Raw genomic sequence first — 15,989 nt, forward strand, 5'->3', positions numbered from 1 at the left:
TAAAAACAAACATTGAAAGAAAAAAAGGTGGAGGATGGCAAGAGCTTGGGGAAGGGCATGAGCAAGCGCGTAGGGAGGGCAGGGAGTGCCCGCTGTTCTTAAGGGGGGACATAAGCCTAAATTTCAAAATTTTTTGAAAAAATTAATTTTTCAATTTTAAGGTTTTCAGTTTTATAAACTTATTATACACCCTTACACCAAATTTGATAACCATACGCCAAATAGTTACATTGATATAAAATATTTTCAAAACATTGTGAGGCAGTAACAAAGTAAAGGAGTTCAATGTTCGAATGCATTTTTCTCAGTTCCACTTTTTGCTGCAAAATTCATATAAAGGAATCTTTTGTTCGAAGGTAAAAATTATTTGGATACCACAATCAAGATGTTTCTGAACTGAAATTTATTGGGGAATCGGGCTATCTACTTTATTTTGTTTTAAGTTGAAGACCTCAGAGATAAAAAACTAAGTTTTCAAAAATTGACATAGGACAGATATGCATCTCATATTTTGAGGTAATAACTCTTCCTGAAATATTTACAATTAAGTTATTAAAACTAGATAGCCCGAGGTTCCATATCCCCCACTTTATATTCAAGCAGTCAAAGTGATGTTTATTAGCTTCATTTGAATATCATAGATTTCTTAATGAAAAGTGACACATCATCTTACGCAGGTATGTAAATTTGTCCTAGGGACCTGAAAGTTTGCACAGTACACCTACATCTGAAGCTAAATCTCCCTTGAAAATTTCAGTTTGATCACTTGAGTAGTTCAAAAGTTTGACCTCTAGCCAGTGTCCCCCCTTAAAGGACACATGCAAAGGAAAAAAACATTTTTTTTTAAACAGCTTAAATGGAAAAAGGATATCATAAAACAATTTTACAACCAAGAAAAAAAATTTTTAGAGCTACATTTACGGCGCTATACGAATTTGTAGTTGGCGCCGGTGGGCGCCGCGGAAAAGTGGCTTTTGCTTATCACGTGAAGGGCCCATATTTGTCACGTGGTGCTTGCGCTCTTTCGGAAGCTTCCTATGGCCTCTAAAAGTAAATTATTCATCTTTGTTTGATGTATAACAAAAAACTAAGATGAATAAGTAACTTTTAGAGCCCAAAGGAAACTCCTGAAAAAGCGCAAGCAGACGACGGCGGTGGTGCCCCGAAACAGGCGAACTTGTGCGGCGGCGGCGACGGCGGCGCAGAGAAACGCGTTGAAGCGGTGTTCGCACAACGCTCAGCGTGCGGCGGCGACGCAGCGCGGCGGCGCGCGGGCCTACGTGACCAGCGGCGGCTCCCGCGAGCGTCAACTACAAATTCATATAGCGCCGTAAATATAGCTCTAAAAAATTTTTTTCTTCGTTGTAAAATCGTTTTATGACATCCTTTTTCCATCTAAGCTGTCTAAAAGAATGTTTTTTTCCTTTGCATGTGTCCTTTATCCCCAAAATAAAAAAAGCAAAAAAAAAAAAAGTGTTCCTCAAGTTGAGTGCCTCGACACTGGCTGAGCAATCACACTTTGAACGCCTTATCTTCGTTTACCTTTTTCTTTCGCAGGTTTTGCTCTGCCAATATTTTTTTTGCCTTTTTTTTTTAATTTAGTGAGGTCTTTTTTTTTTTTTTTGTTGCTTGCTTAACTTTATTCTATAGATGGCGAGTTTTTTTTTTTTTTTTATGCGGCTTGCTTAATCCGTTCTTTCATTTTTTAAAATTATTTTTGTGTTTTGTTGCCTGCGCTGTGTGGAAGTTACAAACACCGTTGTGTAAACGCGGGGGTGATCTTCACCAAGCTCTACTGTATTTAGCGGCTCATAGAGGCTCTATTCGGTAAGGTACCGTTTGTCGCGGCCTTCGGTATTAGCAGAGACGCACCGAAATTTCAAATGGAGCTTAAGTTAACGTATTTTTGTATATGAAATTATCGATATATTGAACTGTTTTACGATCCCCTTTGAATTCGACATATCCGGGTTCGACTGTAGGCCCGTCAAGAACCGTCTGAAGGAGGAAGGAGACCAACCTCAATACTTTCAGCTGCCGCCTCCCCAAGTTCCTTTTCAAAGCCTTCAATGTCAGCCTTGCACCTGTCAATTCTGAAAAAAGAGCGAGTGCGACATAAGTTTGCCGCAGAACGCACAATGCAGATTTCGCAGTAACCCTCGCCAAAAGAAAAGGCCACCTCAAGAATGGAATTGACTCTGGCACGAGCTGTGGGTGGCACTTGTACCCAGAGTGAACTCCTGTTGCACTGCGTCCCCACCAGCTACGCCATGCCCCGCCTTTGTGAGGAACGTGCAATGAAACACCGGAGGAACCGCGCATGGCAGAGAGAGACAGCACATCAGAGCGGCACGGAGAGGCAAAGAGTCGAGAGATGGGGGGAGCAAACCCAAGAGCCCAAAGCGTTGCTCTGGCCGCACAGCATGCTACTTTTCAGACCAAGCGGGAGATTAATACTCTCGGCAATCGCCAATTCCAAGCTCACGGGGACAGCAATGCACTCCCCAATAACCTTTTTTAGAGCGCGGCGTTTTCGTTGCCAAAGAAAATGTCAAAAAGTCCCCTGTGGTACCAAACATTACTAGAACTCGAGTGGAAAACTGCCATCAGAGCCTGCTTTGGAGAACAGGCTCCCACTCACACTTCGGAACCAAACTATATGCGATCGTAGAGCCACCATTTCTGTCGCAGCGGCCACTCCGGGAACTATTGGCGACGACATCTGTCGGTTGCGCTAGTGTCACTGAATGTACCCAGAGTACTGAACTACATTCAGTTCGCTTACCGTAAGTCGATCCCGCAGAATCCAGTCCCGATTGGCGATGCTCTAGCCAGTGGCAGAAGTTGTCCCTCGGCCATTGAAAGGAGTGAACACTCTCTCCACCCAGTACACCGCCAATAAGAAGGTTTGAATGACCGCCGCGTTTTTCCACGAGTGGCTACGGAAGCTTGACGCAAAGTTCGCGGTAAAGAAGCACAAAGGGCTGCGTTTTGTTGACAACTGCAGCGCTCACGTCAGCATTCAGGGCTTGAAAACTGAGCGTCTTGAATTCTTCTTGCAAAATGCAACCTCTGTTCTACAGCCTATGGACCAGGGCACCGGAAACACCTGCTACAGCGCATGATCCTTTGTGTGGACTGCATCAAAGACTACGACGTCAATCTTCTTAGCGCCCTGGACATGCTGAAGCGAGCGTGGAATGCCGTTAAGCAAGAAACAATCGCCAACTGTTTCCATAAGTGAGGGTTCATGACTCTGGCTCTCAAAACAATTCAGAGTGACGCTATCGACGTCGATGATGTTGAGTTATTGCCTGTGGAAGCGGCTTGCCTGGAGCCAGTGCTGGGCAACCTGGGCATGAACGATTTTGTGAACACTGACGCCAACCTCGAAGTGTGCGGGTTATTGACACACGTGGAGATGGTACATTCTATTTGCGCTATGCCACAGGAGGAACTTACGAACGAAAGCAGTGATGACAAAGAAAAAGAACCGCGACCGAGCGCAGCTGAAGTTCAACTTGCCGAGTGGTTCTTCGCCCACGAAGAGAACGCCGAGCACGCTTTGGAATGCATACTGGTCTGGCAAGATCGTTTGTACATTGCCCGTTTCCGAGCAAAGTGCAGACCGCCCTCACGGATTGCTTCCAGAGAAGCAATACGTGAGGATTGCTTCACTGGAAGCAATTCAGCTACTCGTCTGTAGCTGAATGAATGGAGATATCAACATAATTCTGCACAAAAAGCTCCCTGCAAGCCCTCATTTAATCCCAAATTAGAAAAAAATTGGCTTACCTTTCCCTTCTCGTTGCCTCATCCTTAATTTTTCTTTCCAGTTCACGTTTCACAGCACCACCCTGGAAGGGGCGTTACAATGGCATTTATAAATAACAAAAATGTCAGCCCAATGAAATTCAGAACACCCTAACCAAGTCTGCAACCTTCTCAGTAAAACTTGATTATATTGAGGTTTAACAGTACAAAATGTCCCCCCCCCCCCCCCCCAAAAAAAAATAAATTTACAGTTTTTTTTTTTCACCACGAAATTAAACTAATGCATCACCAAACGCTCATTCCATGCCTAGTGCTTTGTCTCACCTTAGCATGGACTAACTGCAGAGGCTGTGCAAGCGCGAGCAACTAGCCTTCACTGGAGCTGCACGAGTGCTTGTGCAGCTGCTGAGGTTTCATCCAAAGCAACCAGCTGGTGCTTTTAGCATGCACAGCTAACCATAGTCCATGCTAAGGTGAGACCAAGTATACCAGTCCCAACCAGATGCCAAAGTTTCACAACTGTTATCTTTTTCAAAAGTTACACTGTAAGAAACCAGAGGAGCAAACACCCAACTTTCACTGAAAATTGGGTTATTGAGACACGGGTGCTTGCCTGATCAAATCGGGCACTTAACATTCAAGTTGCACAATTCCCAAGTTTGGGAAATGCTACGTGGGAACACTACTCCCAAAGGCTAACTTTCGCACCGTTTGTTTTATCCGTATGAAATTTGCAGGGTGTACTCATAACACTGAGAAAGGATGCCACACAAATTTTCAACCTTTAAATTTATCCCACGATGAGTTACGTAAAAATACATCACAAAAAATGCATCCGCTGAGGAGAGCTATCGTTTAGAAATGGTAATGAAAATGGAAAGTTTTTTTAGTGGAACATACAGTAGAATACTTGCTTCAGACGACTTTGAAAAGAAATTACAAAAATTATAAGAACTTTTATAAAAACATTTTTTTTTTGTGTGTGTGTGCATTTGATTAATGATATATCAACTTTTCATAAGAAAGAAAATAAAAATGTTGAAAGTAAGTTCACAGTCGCGTTCCCCACAAAATTTTAATAGAAAGAAACCCAAATTTAGCTACACATATAATTTAATTATGAAATGATAGCTTCTGTGAACCGAGATTTGACACCAGAAAGCGAAGCTAAAATAAACGTTTAAAATTTGAAGATCGCCCTTTTTTTTTTTTTTTTTGCACTTTGAACTTTGGAAGAACCTGCCAGTAGCATAGGTGACACCTTCTTTCTCAACCCTCTTCTGCTCCGCCGCTACTGCCTCTAGCTTCCTTTGCTAGTGGGTAAACTTATAGGGCCTTTGCCTGCGTGATCTTCAGCTCAGTTGCTTTCTTCGTGTGCTCCAGATGGGGGCTTCAAGGTTCCATGCCCATCGTTTCGAGCAGCCTCTCGAAGCCCTGCGGACCAAGGTAAACTCCAGAACTGCCATTGCGGTGGCGGTTTCCACAGTATGCCAACGCGGCCTTGGGGCACTTCTTCCAGATGAGCGCGTTGTAGGACTCGTTGGCATTTTGAGTATTCATCCTTCGGCACCTTGCCAGCAAGGTCCGACAGACGGCTGTACAGCGGAACCGGTTCTTGAGCTATGTACCTCAAGAAGGCTGGCCGATGTGGACGCAGAGCACTTGGCTTGCCAGCTGCTAGCAGAGCTGTGTGGAGACTGAAACGACACCAGGAGTCTTCACCCCGAGGACATGCCTGGTGCCGGAGCTCGGCGTTAGTGCAGTAGCTGTAGAGCAAGCTTGCAAAGACTTCCTTCAGCATCTGGACGATATTTGGAGTGTTGTCCTTCAATGCAGTCGCATAGAAGCTTGTAAGCCTCTTCATCACGATGTTGTTCGGCTTGCCTTTTCCTCCAAGCCCCTTCTTGGTTTTTTCAACTTCTCCATTCTGGCATACATAGGCTTTGCCACATGGCTAAGGCAGTCTTCCTTCTGTACATCTTTGTTGTAGAGGCCTAGGCTTGCAACGTGGTTGAAAGCCTTACTGTCCCCATCACTGAGCACAGTCACGTACTGCATGTTGTGCAGTTCCACTGAGCGGCTGAAGATGTCACCAGCCGCTCGCACTTCCATCGTGTTGGAAGAGCCCTCAGAGGTCTTTTGTCAGACTTTCTCGCGCAATTCTGCCGAAGCTCGGTATTCATCCGAATCTCTCTTGGGACCGAGGGTTGCAGCCATGGCAATAGTTTCTCTGCACTGAGAAATCGAGGACTAAGCCAGTTTTGAGTTTCAGGACTGCACCGACCCCTATGTGCGACGTGTGGCCGCGCTTCTGCCACGTACAGTCGTAACTGACGCAGACATCGAGAAGATCCTGTCCATCGTCCTGTGCTTCACCTTGAGCCTCCTCTGCCTGCGGCTTTCTCACGGCATTCGCAGCCTCCTTCATCGCGCCGCTTCCATTGACACATCGTGCATTTTTACTGCTATGTTCCGGTAGGCCTCAAGATGCATCGGCGGTGGTGCACTCGCGTCTCTAGAAAAGGTTTTCAGCTTTATGAAGTTCGTTCCGCAGTCCCGACTGACAACACAGAGGCGCGCAGCGACTTCATTTTGCCGAGTCGTTCCCACGGGCGCGGAGTGCGGTGCCTTCGCTATCTCCCCAAAAGAACTGCAAACGACTACAAACTGCAAATTGGCTCCAGTTCTATCTTCCGCCAACTCCAATTCGCTTCCCAAACAAGTGGGGCACAACAAGGAGCTCAACACTGTCCGCACGGCTGAAACACGCACGAAGCAATGTCCGTCGAGCGATTGAGGTTGATTGCCGTCATTGATCGGTTCACGCTCGGCCTCGCTGCGTTCCGAAAGCAGAATCTTCCGCTCAAAAGTAGTCATCAACTTCCTCCGGGAGTGAAGCACGCGCGAAACACGGCGTAGAAGAAGCCTCCTCCGATGGTTCCGACCAAGTCCAACTCCGACTTGACTGCGCTGGCGGCACAAGTGACACCGGAGCTTCTATGCCCTTGCAGGATCCGAGACCTACGCCTACCAAGGTGTATATTAGCTTTAAATGCGGGCATTTTTCGGTGATAACAGAAGCAGGGAAGATCGAAGAGAAACGGGGCGAAACGGTCAGATCAGAGAACAAACGTGTTCTGAAGGCGCCCCGTGCGCGGAGAATCCCGTGACCGAAGACAGCCACTCGTAGTTTCATTACATCAGCCAATAGCAACGCCCATTGGTTTTTTACCAGCATTCTTGCCCCAGAAGGAGCGCTCCCTACGGGGCTCTCCCCCGTGCATGGAGGGGTAAAGAAATTAATAAAGAAAGAAGTAAAATCGAAAGCCCGCAATTCGAACGAGACTTCCCGCACCCCGCTCGGCCTAGTAGCCGCGGAGCGATCGTGTCTTGAAACTGACGCTAATCATGGTTCTTGTCGTGCTCAGCCAAGCACGGCACTCCTCGCGTGCGTTACCGACGGGTCAATAATGATAATTTCTGCTACTGTTTGTTAATGTACATTGATAAAACTTTGTGAGGGTGTTCATTATTAGCAGAGTTCTGCTTTTTAAAATTTTTTTATTTTTTTTTTTTTTCTCCAAATTGGGGGTATTTCTTTCGTGGTTAAATTTTGTTCCTACAGATTCAGTGTTTCTTGTGCAAATTGGTTAAGTCATAACCAATTTACGCAAAAAAACATTAAATCTGTAGGAAAAAAATTAAACCCCCCCCCCCCCCCAAAAATACCGCATATATCGAGAAAAAAAAAACTCAGAAAATGCAGAACCCTAAATGTTAGCAGTAAATGCCAGAATTGTGCAATTTTACAAATATATTATTTCGCAAAAAAATGAGTATTTTGAAGCTTCGTCTCCCCTTAAAAGTGGGCGCTTTTTACGGTAAGAGATTTTCTGATAATGGGAAAATGACGGCCGACGGACCTTTCTAATACAGGAAACTAAAGGGCATCAGTACCCGAAAATGGCCAAAAACGGGCCACATTTGCAATTGAAAATTTCGGAATATCACTCGCAACTTTAGAAAGAGATAACGGTTAGTTCAAAAACTTGGGCATCTGATTCAAACTGCTAGCGCTACATATGAGAAGAGAACGAGCGTTCGGCGGTTTATTTTTGCAGTTAAAAAAACAACCCACAAATTTTTGCGGGACAGAGTGTACAACAAGCGCGTATTACGTGACCTAAGTTGTGCAGGTACCTCGACAACTATTCCAAATAGACCGATACCACTGAGCTTTTCACGCACGCGTGAAGCCATCGTAACTCAATTTTGCACATGCACGAGATGACCCGTGTCGTATCGGGCAGAGCTCCAGCGGGTTTGACAGAAAGACGACACTTGCCACGATCCATGCACGCGGCGGGGGTCTACTCAAGCTTGGGTGCTGTTACACCATCTTCACTAATTTGCTGCGAGCAAATTTAGCGCCTCGAGAAATCTTCCCCGACTACCTTTTACCGAACTCACGAAATGGCAACAAATGTGCTCGGCACCAGCTAATTTCTTCTTCTCCTCAGCAAGGAAGTGCGACGTTGCGTGCCAGCCGCGCATAGTCCTCGAAGCCGACGTGCAGCCTTTTGTATATCTAAAGGACGACAGGCACGTTATTGTTTCCTTCGACGTCCTCGAGGTAATGGTCGGGTCGGAATACGAGCTTTGCACACGCTCGTCTAAAGTCTCGCGTCGCTACTGCATGCAATCCCACCAGTGGCCGGAGCCAACCAAAGGGGCATTCCTCTCGCGGCACCAGTGCAACGAGTTTGCCAGACAGCACAGAGGGACGCACCTGTTCCGACAGATCGGTGAGCTTCTGGAGGGAGTTTTCCACTTTCTTCAGAGCGGCCGCAGCCTCCGCTTTCTGTAAAAAAAGCAGCTTTCCACTTCAATGGAGCAAACACAAAGAGAAAGCTGCTCACCAGCTCCATGCCAGCTCCATTACTCTCTCACATAGATAAGAATCAAAAGCCACAACTTAAGGGGGATCAACTTGCACAAAGTCAAATATTTCAAATTTAGGACTCTGTTATCTCCATTTTCTTTTTGCTCAAGACTTCCACTGGCTCAGCTCGTGAGATATTACTTTAAATACCTTTTCTCCGAAATTAATATTTTGCATTCTCAGGGGGGGAAGCAAGCTTCAGCCTTTTGTAGCGGGCCTGGGAGCAGCAAATATGCCCCCCTTTGAAGCAGCTTTGAAGCAGTTCAAGAGCCACAAAAGTTCAGTTTCGTAGCCGCATAAGTAAATCTTGGAGCTGGTCAACCAGGCCAAACTTGGGGCTATAAGTGCGCAGCTGTTTTTATAAATAGAAAAATATCGCAACAAAAAAGGCATCTCGATCTAACGTTCCAGAAACATTTGCAAACATACCCTTTCCTTAAGCTATGGGCTGGATTATAATCCAGCCCATAGCATAAAATGCCAAACAGCGTAATTGCAAGTTGTCGGAATGGCAGCTATTAAGAACTGTCCTGCTAGCGGGCTGGTTCCTCTTATAGACTTCCAAAAGAAGGCATAGTCAACAAAAGAAACACAACTTAAGGCTCATGAAAACAAAACACTGTCCCTGTTTAACGACCCAAATCACAAGTTCTATAAGTTGAAAACAATACTATTTCAAGATGAAATAATATGGTACGAAATAAAGCCCAATATTTACTGACTAGTTTTTATTATTAGGAAATACGAATGTTCCAAGTACTCTATCTGATAAAAGTACAAATGCAAAAATATTGAAAACTTCACAATATCATCCCTCGTCCTACATATGCGCATGAGCTTTTACTAGAACAAGCGTGACTGAATAAAATAAAAAAAAATTTGTTTAGGAGTTTGATAAAAAAAAAAAAGATTTTAACGACGAACTGATGTTTTTAGTTTTTCTGATAAAGCCACCCATGCATGTCCCATTTTGGAGATCAGACACCCACACGTCGTTGTTGGCTGAGCTGTGGCACTGACGGCACAAAGCAACGCGCCCAAACAAGTGCTTCAGAGGCAATGGTACGGGGGAATGTAAATAAACACGCAACCTTTGTTGGGTGTTGTTCATATTCGTCCAAATACGGTATATTTCTGAAACAAAATAAAAGCATTTACTTCTCCCCGCGTTCGAAATGGACGACCAACTCGAAATAAATTATGATCATTCTCTTTAGATGAAAATGGGCACTTGGCACCTGTTTTCATCAAACGAAAACAAACTGCTCATTAAAAAAATAAAAGAAAAGAAACAACTTTTTTCAGTTAGTTTTGGCACACCATTTGCACTAGGAGCCGGATGGCACAGCGAAAGTGGATCGGTGCACAATGGTGCAATTGGCACAGCGCTTCCACCTCCTGCATTCGGTTTCGCTCATGAAGCCGGTATTCCGGAAACAAATTTGACTTTTTACGTTCCGGCTGATTAATTGTACTCTACGAGTAAAGGCCCGTTCACACACTTGCAATCGAGTACGACCGAGAGAGACCAGACCGGTTTTGAAGCCTCTTGCGACCTCTTAGGACCAGCTCCCCTTCTGCGCATCCGGTCCTAAGAGGTCGCAAGAGGCTTCAAAACCGGTCTGGTCTCTCTCGGTCGTACTCGGTTGCAAGAGTGTGAACGGGCCTTTACACTACAATTTGCGACATTCCTATCATTTCAAATTATTACTCGTTCAATTTATAATGTGGTCCTTGGCCCAGATTTCATCTGTCTCTTCAAACAAGCTGACAAAAAAAGCAAAGTGAAAATAATTAGGCAAGAAATCGAAAAATGCCAGAATGTCCGATTGTGTAGAACAGATTTGGGAATACTGCCTAACAAGCCTTCTACGATATTTTCTACACCCTGCAGGCACTAGATTCAAAGCAGAGAGTAAATAAAAACTGAGATTTAAGGGATATCTTTTACCATCAGGGTCCTCTTAAAACTGAACCCACTAGGAGAGCAGTTAATGCGAGGGTTGCCCAGAATAGAAACACTCGATGCAAGAAGAAGAGAGAGACCGAGACGTACGAGCGACTTGTCCAGACGCCGCAGCCCTTCCTCGTGGGCGGCCATCTTGGCCAGCTGCTGCTTGAGGGGGTCCTGCTCCTCCAGCCTGGCCTTGAGTGTGCGCTCTTCCTCTCGCAGCTTGTTCTTCTCGGCCTCATACGCCTGCCGGGTGCTGTCATAGTCCTGGATGCACACAAACAGCCAAGGGGACACTTTTGACCACAAAGGCCGGCTTTGGGGTTCCCACAAGCTTTTCAGGCACCTATTCAGATCCTTCCTCGGCTCAATCGGCGAGACACCACCCAAGCCGTTCACGTGGTGGACGTCAAACTCATTGAGGGTCAGCAAACCGACCAGAGTGGACAGGCAATGAAAAGCAGGACTATCCATGCCGACCAAGTGCCAACTGGCGGCCCAAATAACCTCCAAACTTGCATATGGGATATAGATGTCTTGTTACTATGGGCAGGACGACATGGATGTATATTCACGCGGGGGAGAAATCCCTTCCTTCGCTCCCCAGGACGCGAGGTAACAACGTCCCACTCTTGCGAGGAGCCGCACTGACGTAGACATCCCAGGGTAATGGGGCTGGCTTCTGCTCGGGCTGCACAAATGCCCTTGGTTTGGGAGCATCCCTTTGCAATTGGCGCTATTTTGTTCGCACGTCTGGCAACTTTACAGATTTTGCGGAGCCAGATATCGGCGGCGGCACTGGGATCGCCCAACTTGTTGTGGCTGACGCTGTTGCGCATGTCGTCCGAGGCACCCGAAAGAGCCTTCGATATTCATCAATGTCGTCCTCGAGCCACTCCTAAGAGAGCAGCTCTTAGGCGCCCGTTTCTGGCTTCAGCGGCGTCGGGGTAACCGTGAGGTCAGTGACCCCCCCCCCAGGTCACGTGACCCCCGTGACACCATGGGGGTCCCATGACCTTCAGAGGAGGGGTTCACGTGACCTCACACGGGCCACGAGGGGGGTGAAGGTGGAGGAAGGGAGCATGAGGAGGAGGGGGGGAGGAGGAGTAGCAGGCAGGATGCCAAGGTGAGAAGGAAGGAAGAGGGATATACCCTTCCCTCAGCACCCTTCCCTCCTCCTCCTCAAGAGCTTCACTCTAATTCAGCGTTAGAGAGAGTTGTAAACGGCTTTCATTTTTTTTTCATTCCGTGCCCTTTGCGTTACATCCACCCATTCCAGAAGTATCTTACTTTTAGCAGGAAAGTTTGTCATCTCGTGCCTCCAACAGCACTGCTGCCACGGTCGTGTATCGCCGTTTCACGTACGCCTCCATTGTTCTCGTGAACGCGCACCAAGCCCCGTTGTCGAGAGCGCTCAATGCGGCCGATAACACCGACGTCCCTCTCGGCTCCCCGCCATCCGTGCGAATGCTCGAGTGAGGGAGGAAGCCCCCCTGGTGTACATCCCTCCCCGAAAAGCATCCCTCGTCGGAATAGGTCCATAATGACGAGACAAATGGGGTGTTGGTATTAATCGATACGGCCGTGAGCGGTAATATGAGGTGGCCCACCTTACTGCTAGCCAAAAGGAACGCCGCACGAGGTGCAAGCTAAACTACGAAAGCGACTGTCAGATTGCAACATAGGAGATGTGGCAGTTCATTCCTCTCCAAAGCGTGGCCTTTGTGCCGCACCGGCCTGACCACCGCTGGACCAGCTCACGTTATTGCACCCTGCACATGCATCGAGGGCCCATTTCCAGAATGCAAGTCCAGCATCGATGTAAACAATGTCCCAAATTTTACTTTCTCGAGCTCCATTCATTGTCTCGCAAATATCAACACCCGGAAAACCAGCATCTTCCTCCAATGTCTATTTCGGCAACAACATTCACCCGGTAAAATTTCGGAGTGTAACTCCAGCTCGGCCAAAAAACGTCCCGCTTAAGGCAAGCAGCAGTTTCATGTTGTACTGGGCAAGTGGTGTGTTGCCGAAAACGAACGGAGCATGCGCGCGTTTATCGCAGGTGGCTTTGGCGCTGGGAGAGGGCGAGTAGAGCAGTCTCGCCGCTGATAATAGTCGCGGTTGAGGCGCTTTCGGCCAATCGCTATTGTGGTGGGGGAAATGTAATGAGCTCCTCGACACCTGCTCTTCCGCGGTCACCCGTTTCCGGGGCGCCCTAAGCCTTTGCGCGCAAGAATGGGGCGACCAAAGCATATGCCAGAGCAAGCAGCGGGTGCTCGATGGCGTAAACGCGCCCGTGAGAGACTACGCCGTCGATGTGTATGAATCGATGGCCTCACCCTGGGTGTTACGATGGAAGGCATTCGACGTAAAGATCATGCTGCGCGTGAACGTGAAGCGGCACATAGAAGAGAATGTCACCGAGCGAAGAATGGACGCGCCAGTACGACCGAGCTATTTGTACAGCGCATCTGAGAGATAGTTTTTTGGTGCTAGCTGTTCTGCGTGTGATCGGTTGTGGTTTCCGCGAGACACCGTGCGACGCAACATCACCGGTATTTCTTTTCAATCACGGCGCAATATCAGACCTGCCAATCCTACAATGCTGAAAATACTACAGGGGATGCCAAAAAACACTACAATTGAGTGAAGAAATACGAAAACTGTTTTATTCTTCGAAAACTTGGTTTAGGTAAGAAAAATGCCTCAACTAGGGCACGAACACATCATTGCACAAAATGTCTTATTCTTCAGAAGTAGAAGGTTGGGCCAACTCTGAGGAAGTTGCAGCTTTTGCCTTTCTTAGGAAGTTCTTGTCAAACACTTGTTCATGGCACTTTCTGAACTGGCTGCATCTCACAACTAACGACTGTTCAAGTCTTTTTCGAAATAGAGGAGCGGAACTGCAAGTGTGCCTCCTTCACTTTGCTGAAAACCCTTTTGCCTGCGCCTGGTTTAACGAAGATGTTAAAGGGCAAAGTTCTTGCTCTTTAACGTCTCCACAACAACCGCAGTGAACGGCCCGTTGTGTTCGATCAAAAATGCCGTAAAAAGGCATTCTGTTCGGGTAGTGTCGTAATCCGTTGATCTACTAAAGTACCCTCCAAGCTTCTTGTTAGTTTCAACTAATTTTGCAGAGTCCTTGAGCTTTTTTTGTATTCAGATGACACAAAATGTCCCGGCGACCAGCGTGCGAAAAGTTGATATCGCAGCGACAGACTACCAAATCCGTACCTTTCGCCTTTACGCGACGTCTTCATAAATGAAAAGTCGATTGAACAGCTGGGAATGAACACTTGTAAGTATTTTTTTCCCCGCCATGTTTTAGCAAAGATGGTTTCAAGGGATCATGAGTAAAAGTTCCAGTAACGCAACGCACAACGTTCGCCACAACAAAGGAGATTTCCTAAACAGTTTTGGATTAAGATGGATGGATGGATGTTAGCGGCTATACCACACTGACCTCAATGACAATTAGTGATGGGACGAATCAAGGAAGATTCGGATTCGGACAGATTCGGAAATTTCCAAACTTTCTGCGACGAATATTTGGCAGATTCGGAGATTCATCGCTGGTTGCAGATGGCAGCGTGAACCTTGTCGCAAACCTCGCGAATGTGGTCAGTTGTATTTTTTCTATGTACTGTCCCATCACTAATGACAATTGCCTCACAACGAGAAGCGGTAGCTTGCGCCTCCTGGCATACAAGACAATGTACCAGTGTTGCCAACCCCTACTTGTAAATAGGGAAACAAAAACTTTTTTTTTTACGCGAGGTGCGGAAAATTGTACAAATATTGTTAATACGATAACCGTAAGAAAGCGCTAAAAAGCGGACACTTTATGATAAAATCGTAAAACTTGGCAGGTATGCAATATCATTGAAATGTCGCACCAGCTGATGCTGTCCATTCGCACCACGTCGCATGTTTGTCCGCGCAATTTTTCTGCAAAGGAGCTGGCACCGTTCCCCGGTCCTTGCAGACGGAAAGGCAGCTCGACATCCGAGTGTCTGTGGAGAAAAGGGGCTCACCAGCCAGGCCAGCTTCTGGCGGAGGACGTCCAGGCGGCTGCGGACGTCCCGGTGCTCCTGGAGCTTGCGCACCTCCTCGTCCAGGTGGGCGTTCTTCTGGCGCTCCTGGTCCAGCCGCTCCCGCTGACCCCGCACCTCGCTCTCCAGCTGGGCCTGCCGGTGCTGCCAACACCGTCCACGCTCTCACACCCTGCTCATATCAGTCTTTGTACTCTCTACCTTTCCTAAACACAATACACATAGTGATGGAAGTGGCATTTAACCTCTTCTAACAGGTTCTGTAGCATGCAAAACATTGGTTTAGAGCAGGCACTGATCCTTCTGGAGCAGATGTCTACATCTGTTATCACAGCATTGGAAAATTAAAAAGTGATTGCATCGCTAAATAACTTAATCTTTGATAATGACTGAGGGTTCCTCTTTGATACTGGAGCATATTACTTGTCACCTTTTGCATGACCTCCGTCTCGGAGGCCATGCCTCTGAGACGGAGGAGCCCCCAAAGCACGCGAATGCTTCTCTGGCCGTCCCGTTCGGGCGGAGTGGGACGGCCGGAGAAGCGGAAAAATAGGATGTCTCTACGCGGGGAGGCGCTTTCAACCCAGGCATCGAATTTGCCGTTTCAGGGGTTTTAACTTGACTCCACGGAAAAGAGTCCAAGGAAAAGTCCTGTTACGTCGAGTTACTGCAGCTTCTACTTAGAGATTTTTCAATCTTGTGGTAGAACGGTGAAACACTGTTCTAAGGAAGCAGATGGACAAGTTGCGATGCTGATTTAATTTGAAATATTCATCTGGACATGCGGTGGCTAGCACTACACGTGCGCCCTGTGATATATTTGACTGCAATCTGTAGCACGTATAAAAAGCCAAAAAATAATTTAGCTCCGTACATAAAAAATTTGAATTTCCCTAAATAAAAGTTATTATGCTGTTCTTTTTTCTTAATCTCAGCCCGTTGTTTTACATAGCCTTTTGAGCCCGAGCACGAGGTTGGGTACTATCTAGTGCAGTCCGTGTTGTCCTTCTTTTAATATTTCTAACATATATTAAGCGATTTTTATGGGTCATATTACGGTGTTTGCTTCTCCTAGAAGCACCTTTAGGCCAGGGTCACACTGCTTTTTCATTATACAAAAGACGGTCTGCATATATCAGTCACCACGACTTCCGTGGTTCAAATGCTGCATGCCAAGTGTCTCCTTGCAGGCATGTATCCAAGGGGGGGGGGGGGGCCATGGGGCCCGGCCCGGCCCGGCCCGGCCCGATCCCCCCCCCCCCCCCCC

General features: G+C 46.9%; 1 protein-coding gene across 1 annotated transcript in view; it reads right to left on the minus strand.

Annotated features, from left to right (window-relative positions):
• The window catches only part of LOC8033515 (structural maintenance of chromosomes protein 5), a gene marked incomplete at its 5' end in the record, with an annotated part of 54,331 nt that extends 39,465 nt beyond the window's left edge, over positions 1 to 14,866 (minus strand). The window contains 5 exon segments of the mRNA XM_042287095.1: positions 2,021 to 2,093; positions 3,796 to 3,857; positions 8,564 to 8,635; positions 10,773 to 10,934; positions 14,705 to 14,866. Coding sequence (XP_042143029.1) covers positions 2,021 to 2,093; positions 3,796 to 3,857; positions 8,564 to 8,635; positions 10,773 to 10,934; positions 14,705 to 14,866 — 531 coding nt within the window.
• Positions 14,867 to 15,989: the final 1,123 nt, after the last annotated feature.

Source organism: Ixodes scapularis, unplaced genomic scaffold (genome assembly GCF_016920785.2).
Source record: "Ixodes scapularis isolate PalLabHiFi unplaced genomic scaffold, ASM1692078v2 PGA_scaffold9__187_contigs__length_104089568, whole genome shotgun sequence".
Classification (NCBI taxonomy): domain Eukaryota; kingdom Metazoa; phylum Arthropoda; class Arachnida; order Ixodida; family Ixodidae; genus Ixodes; species Ixodes scapularis.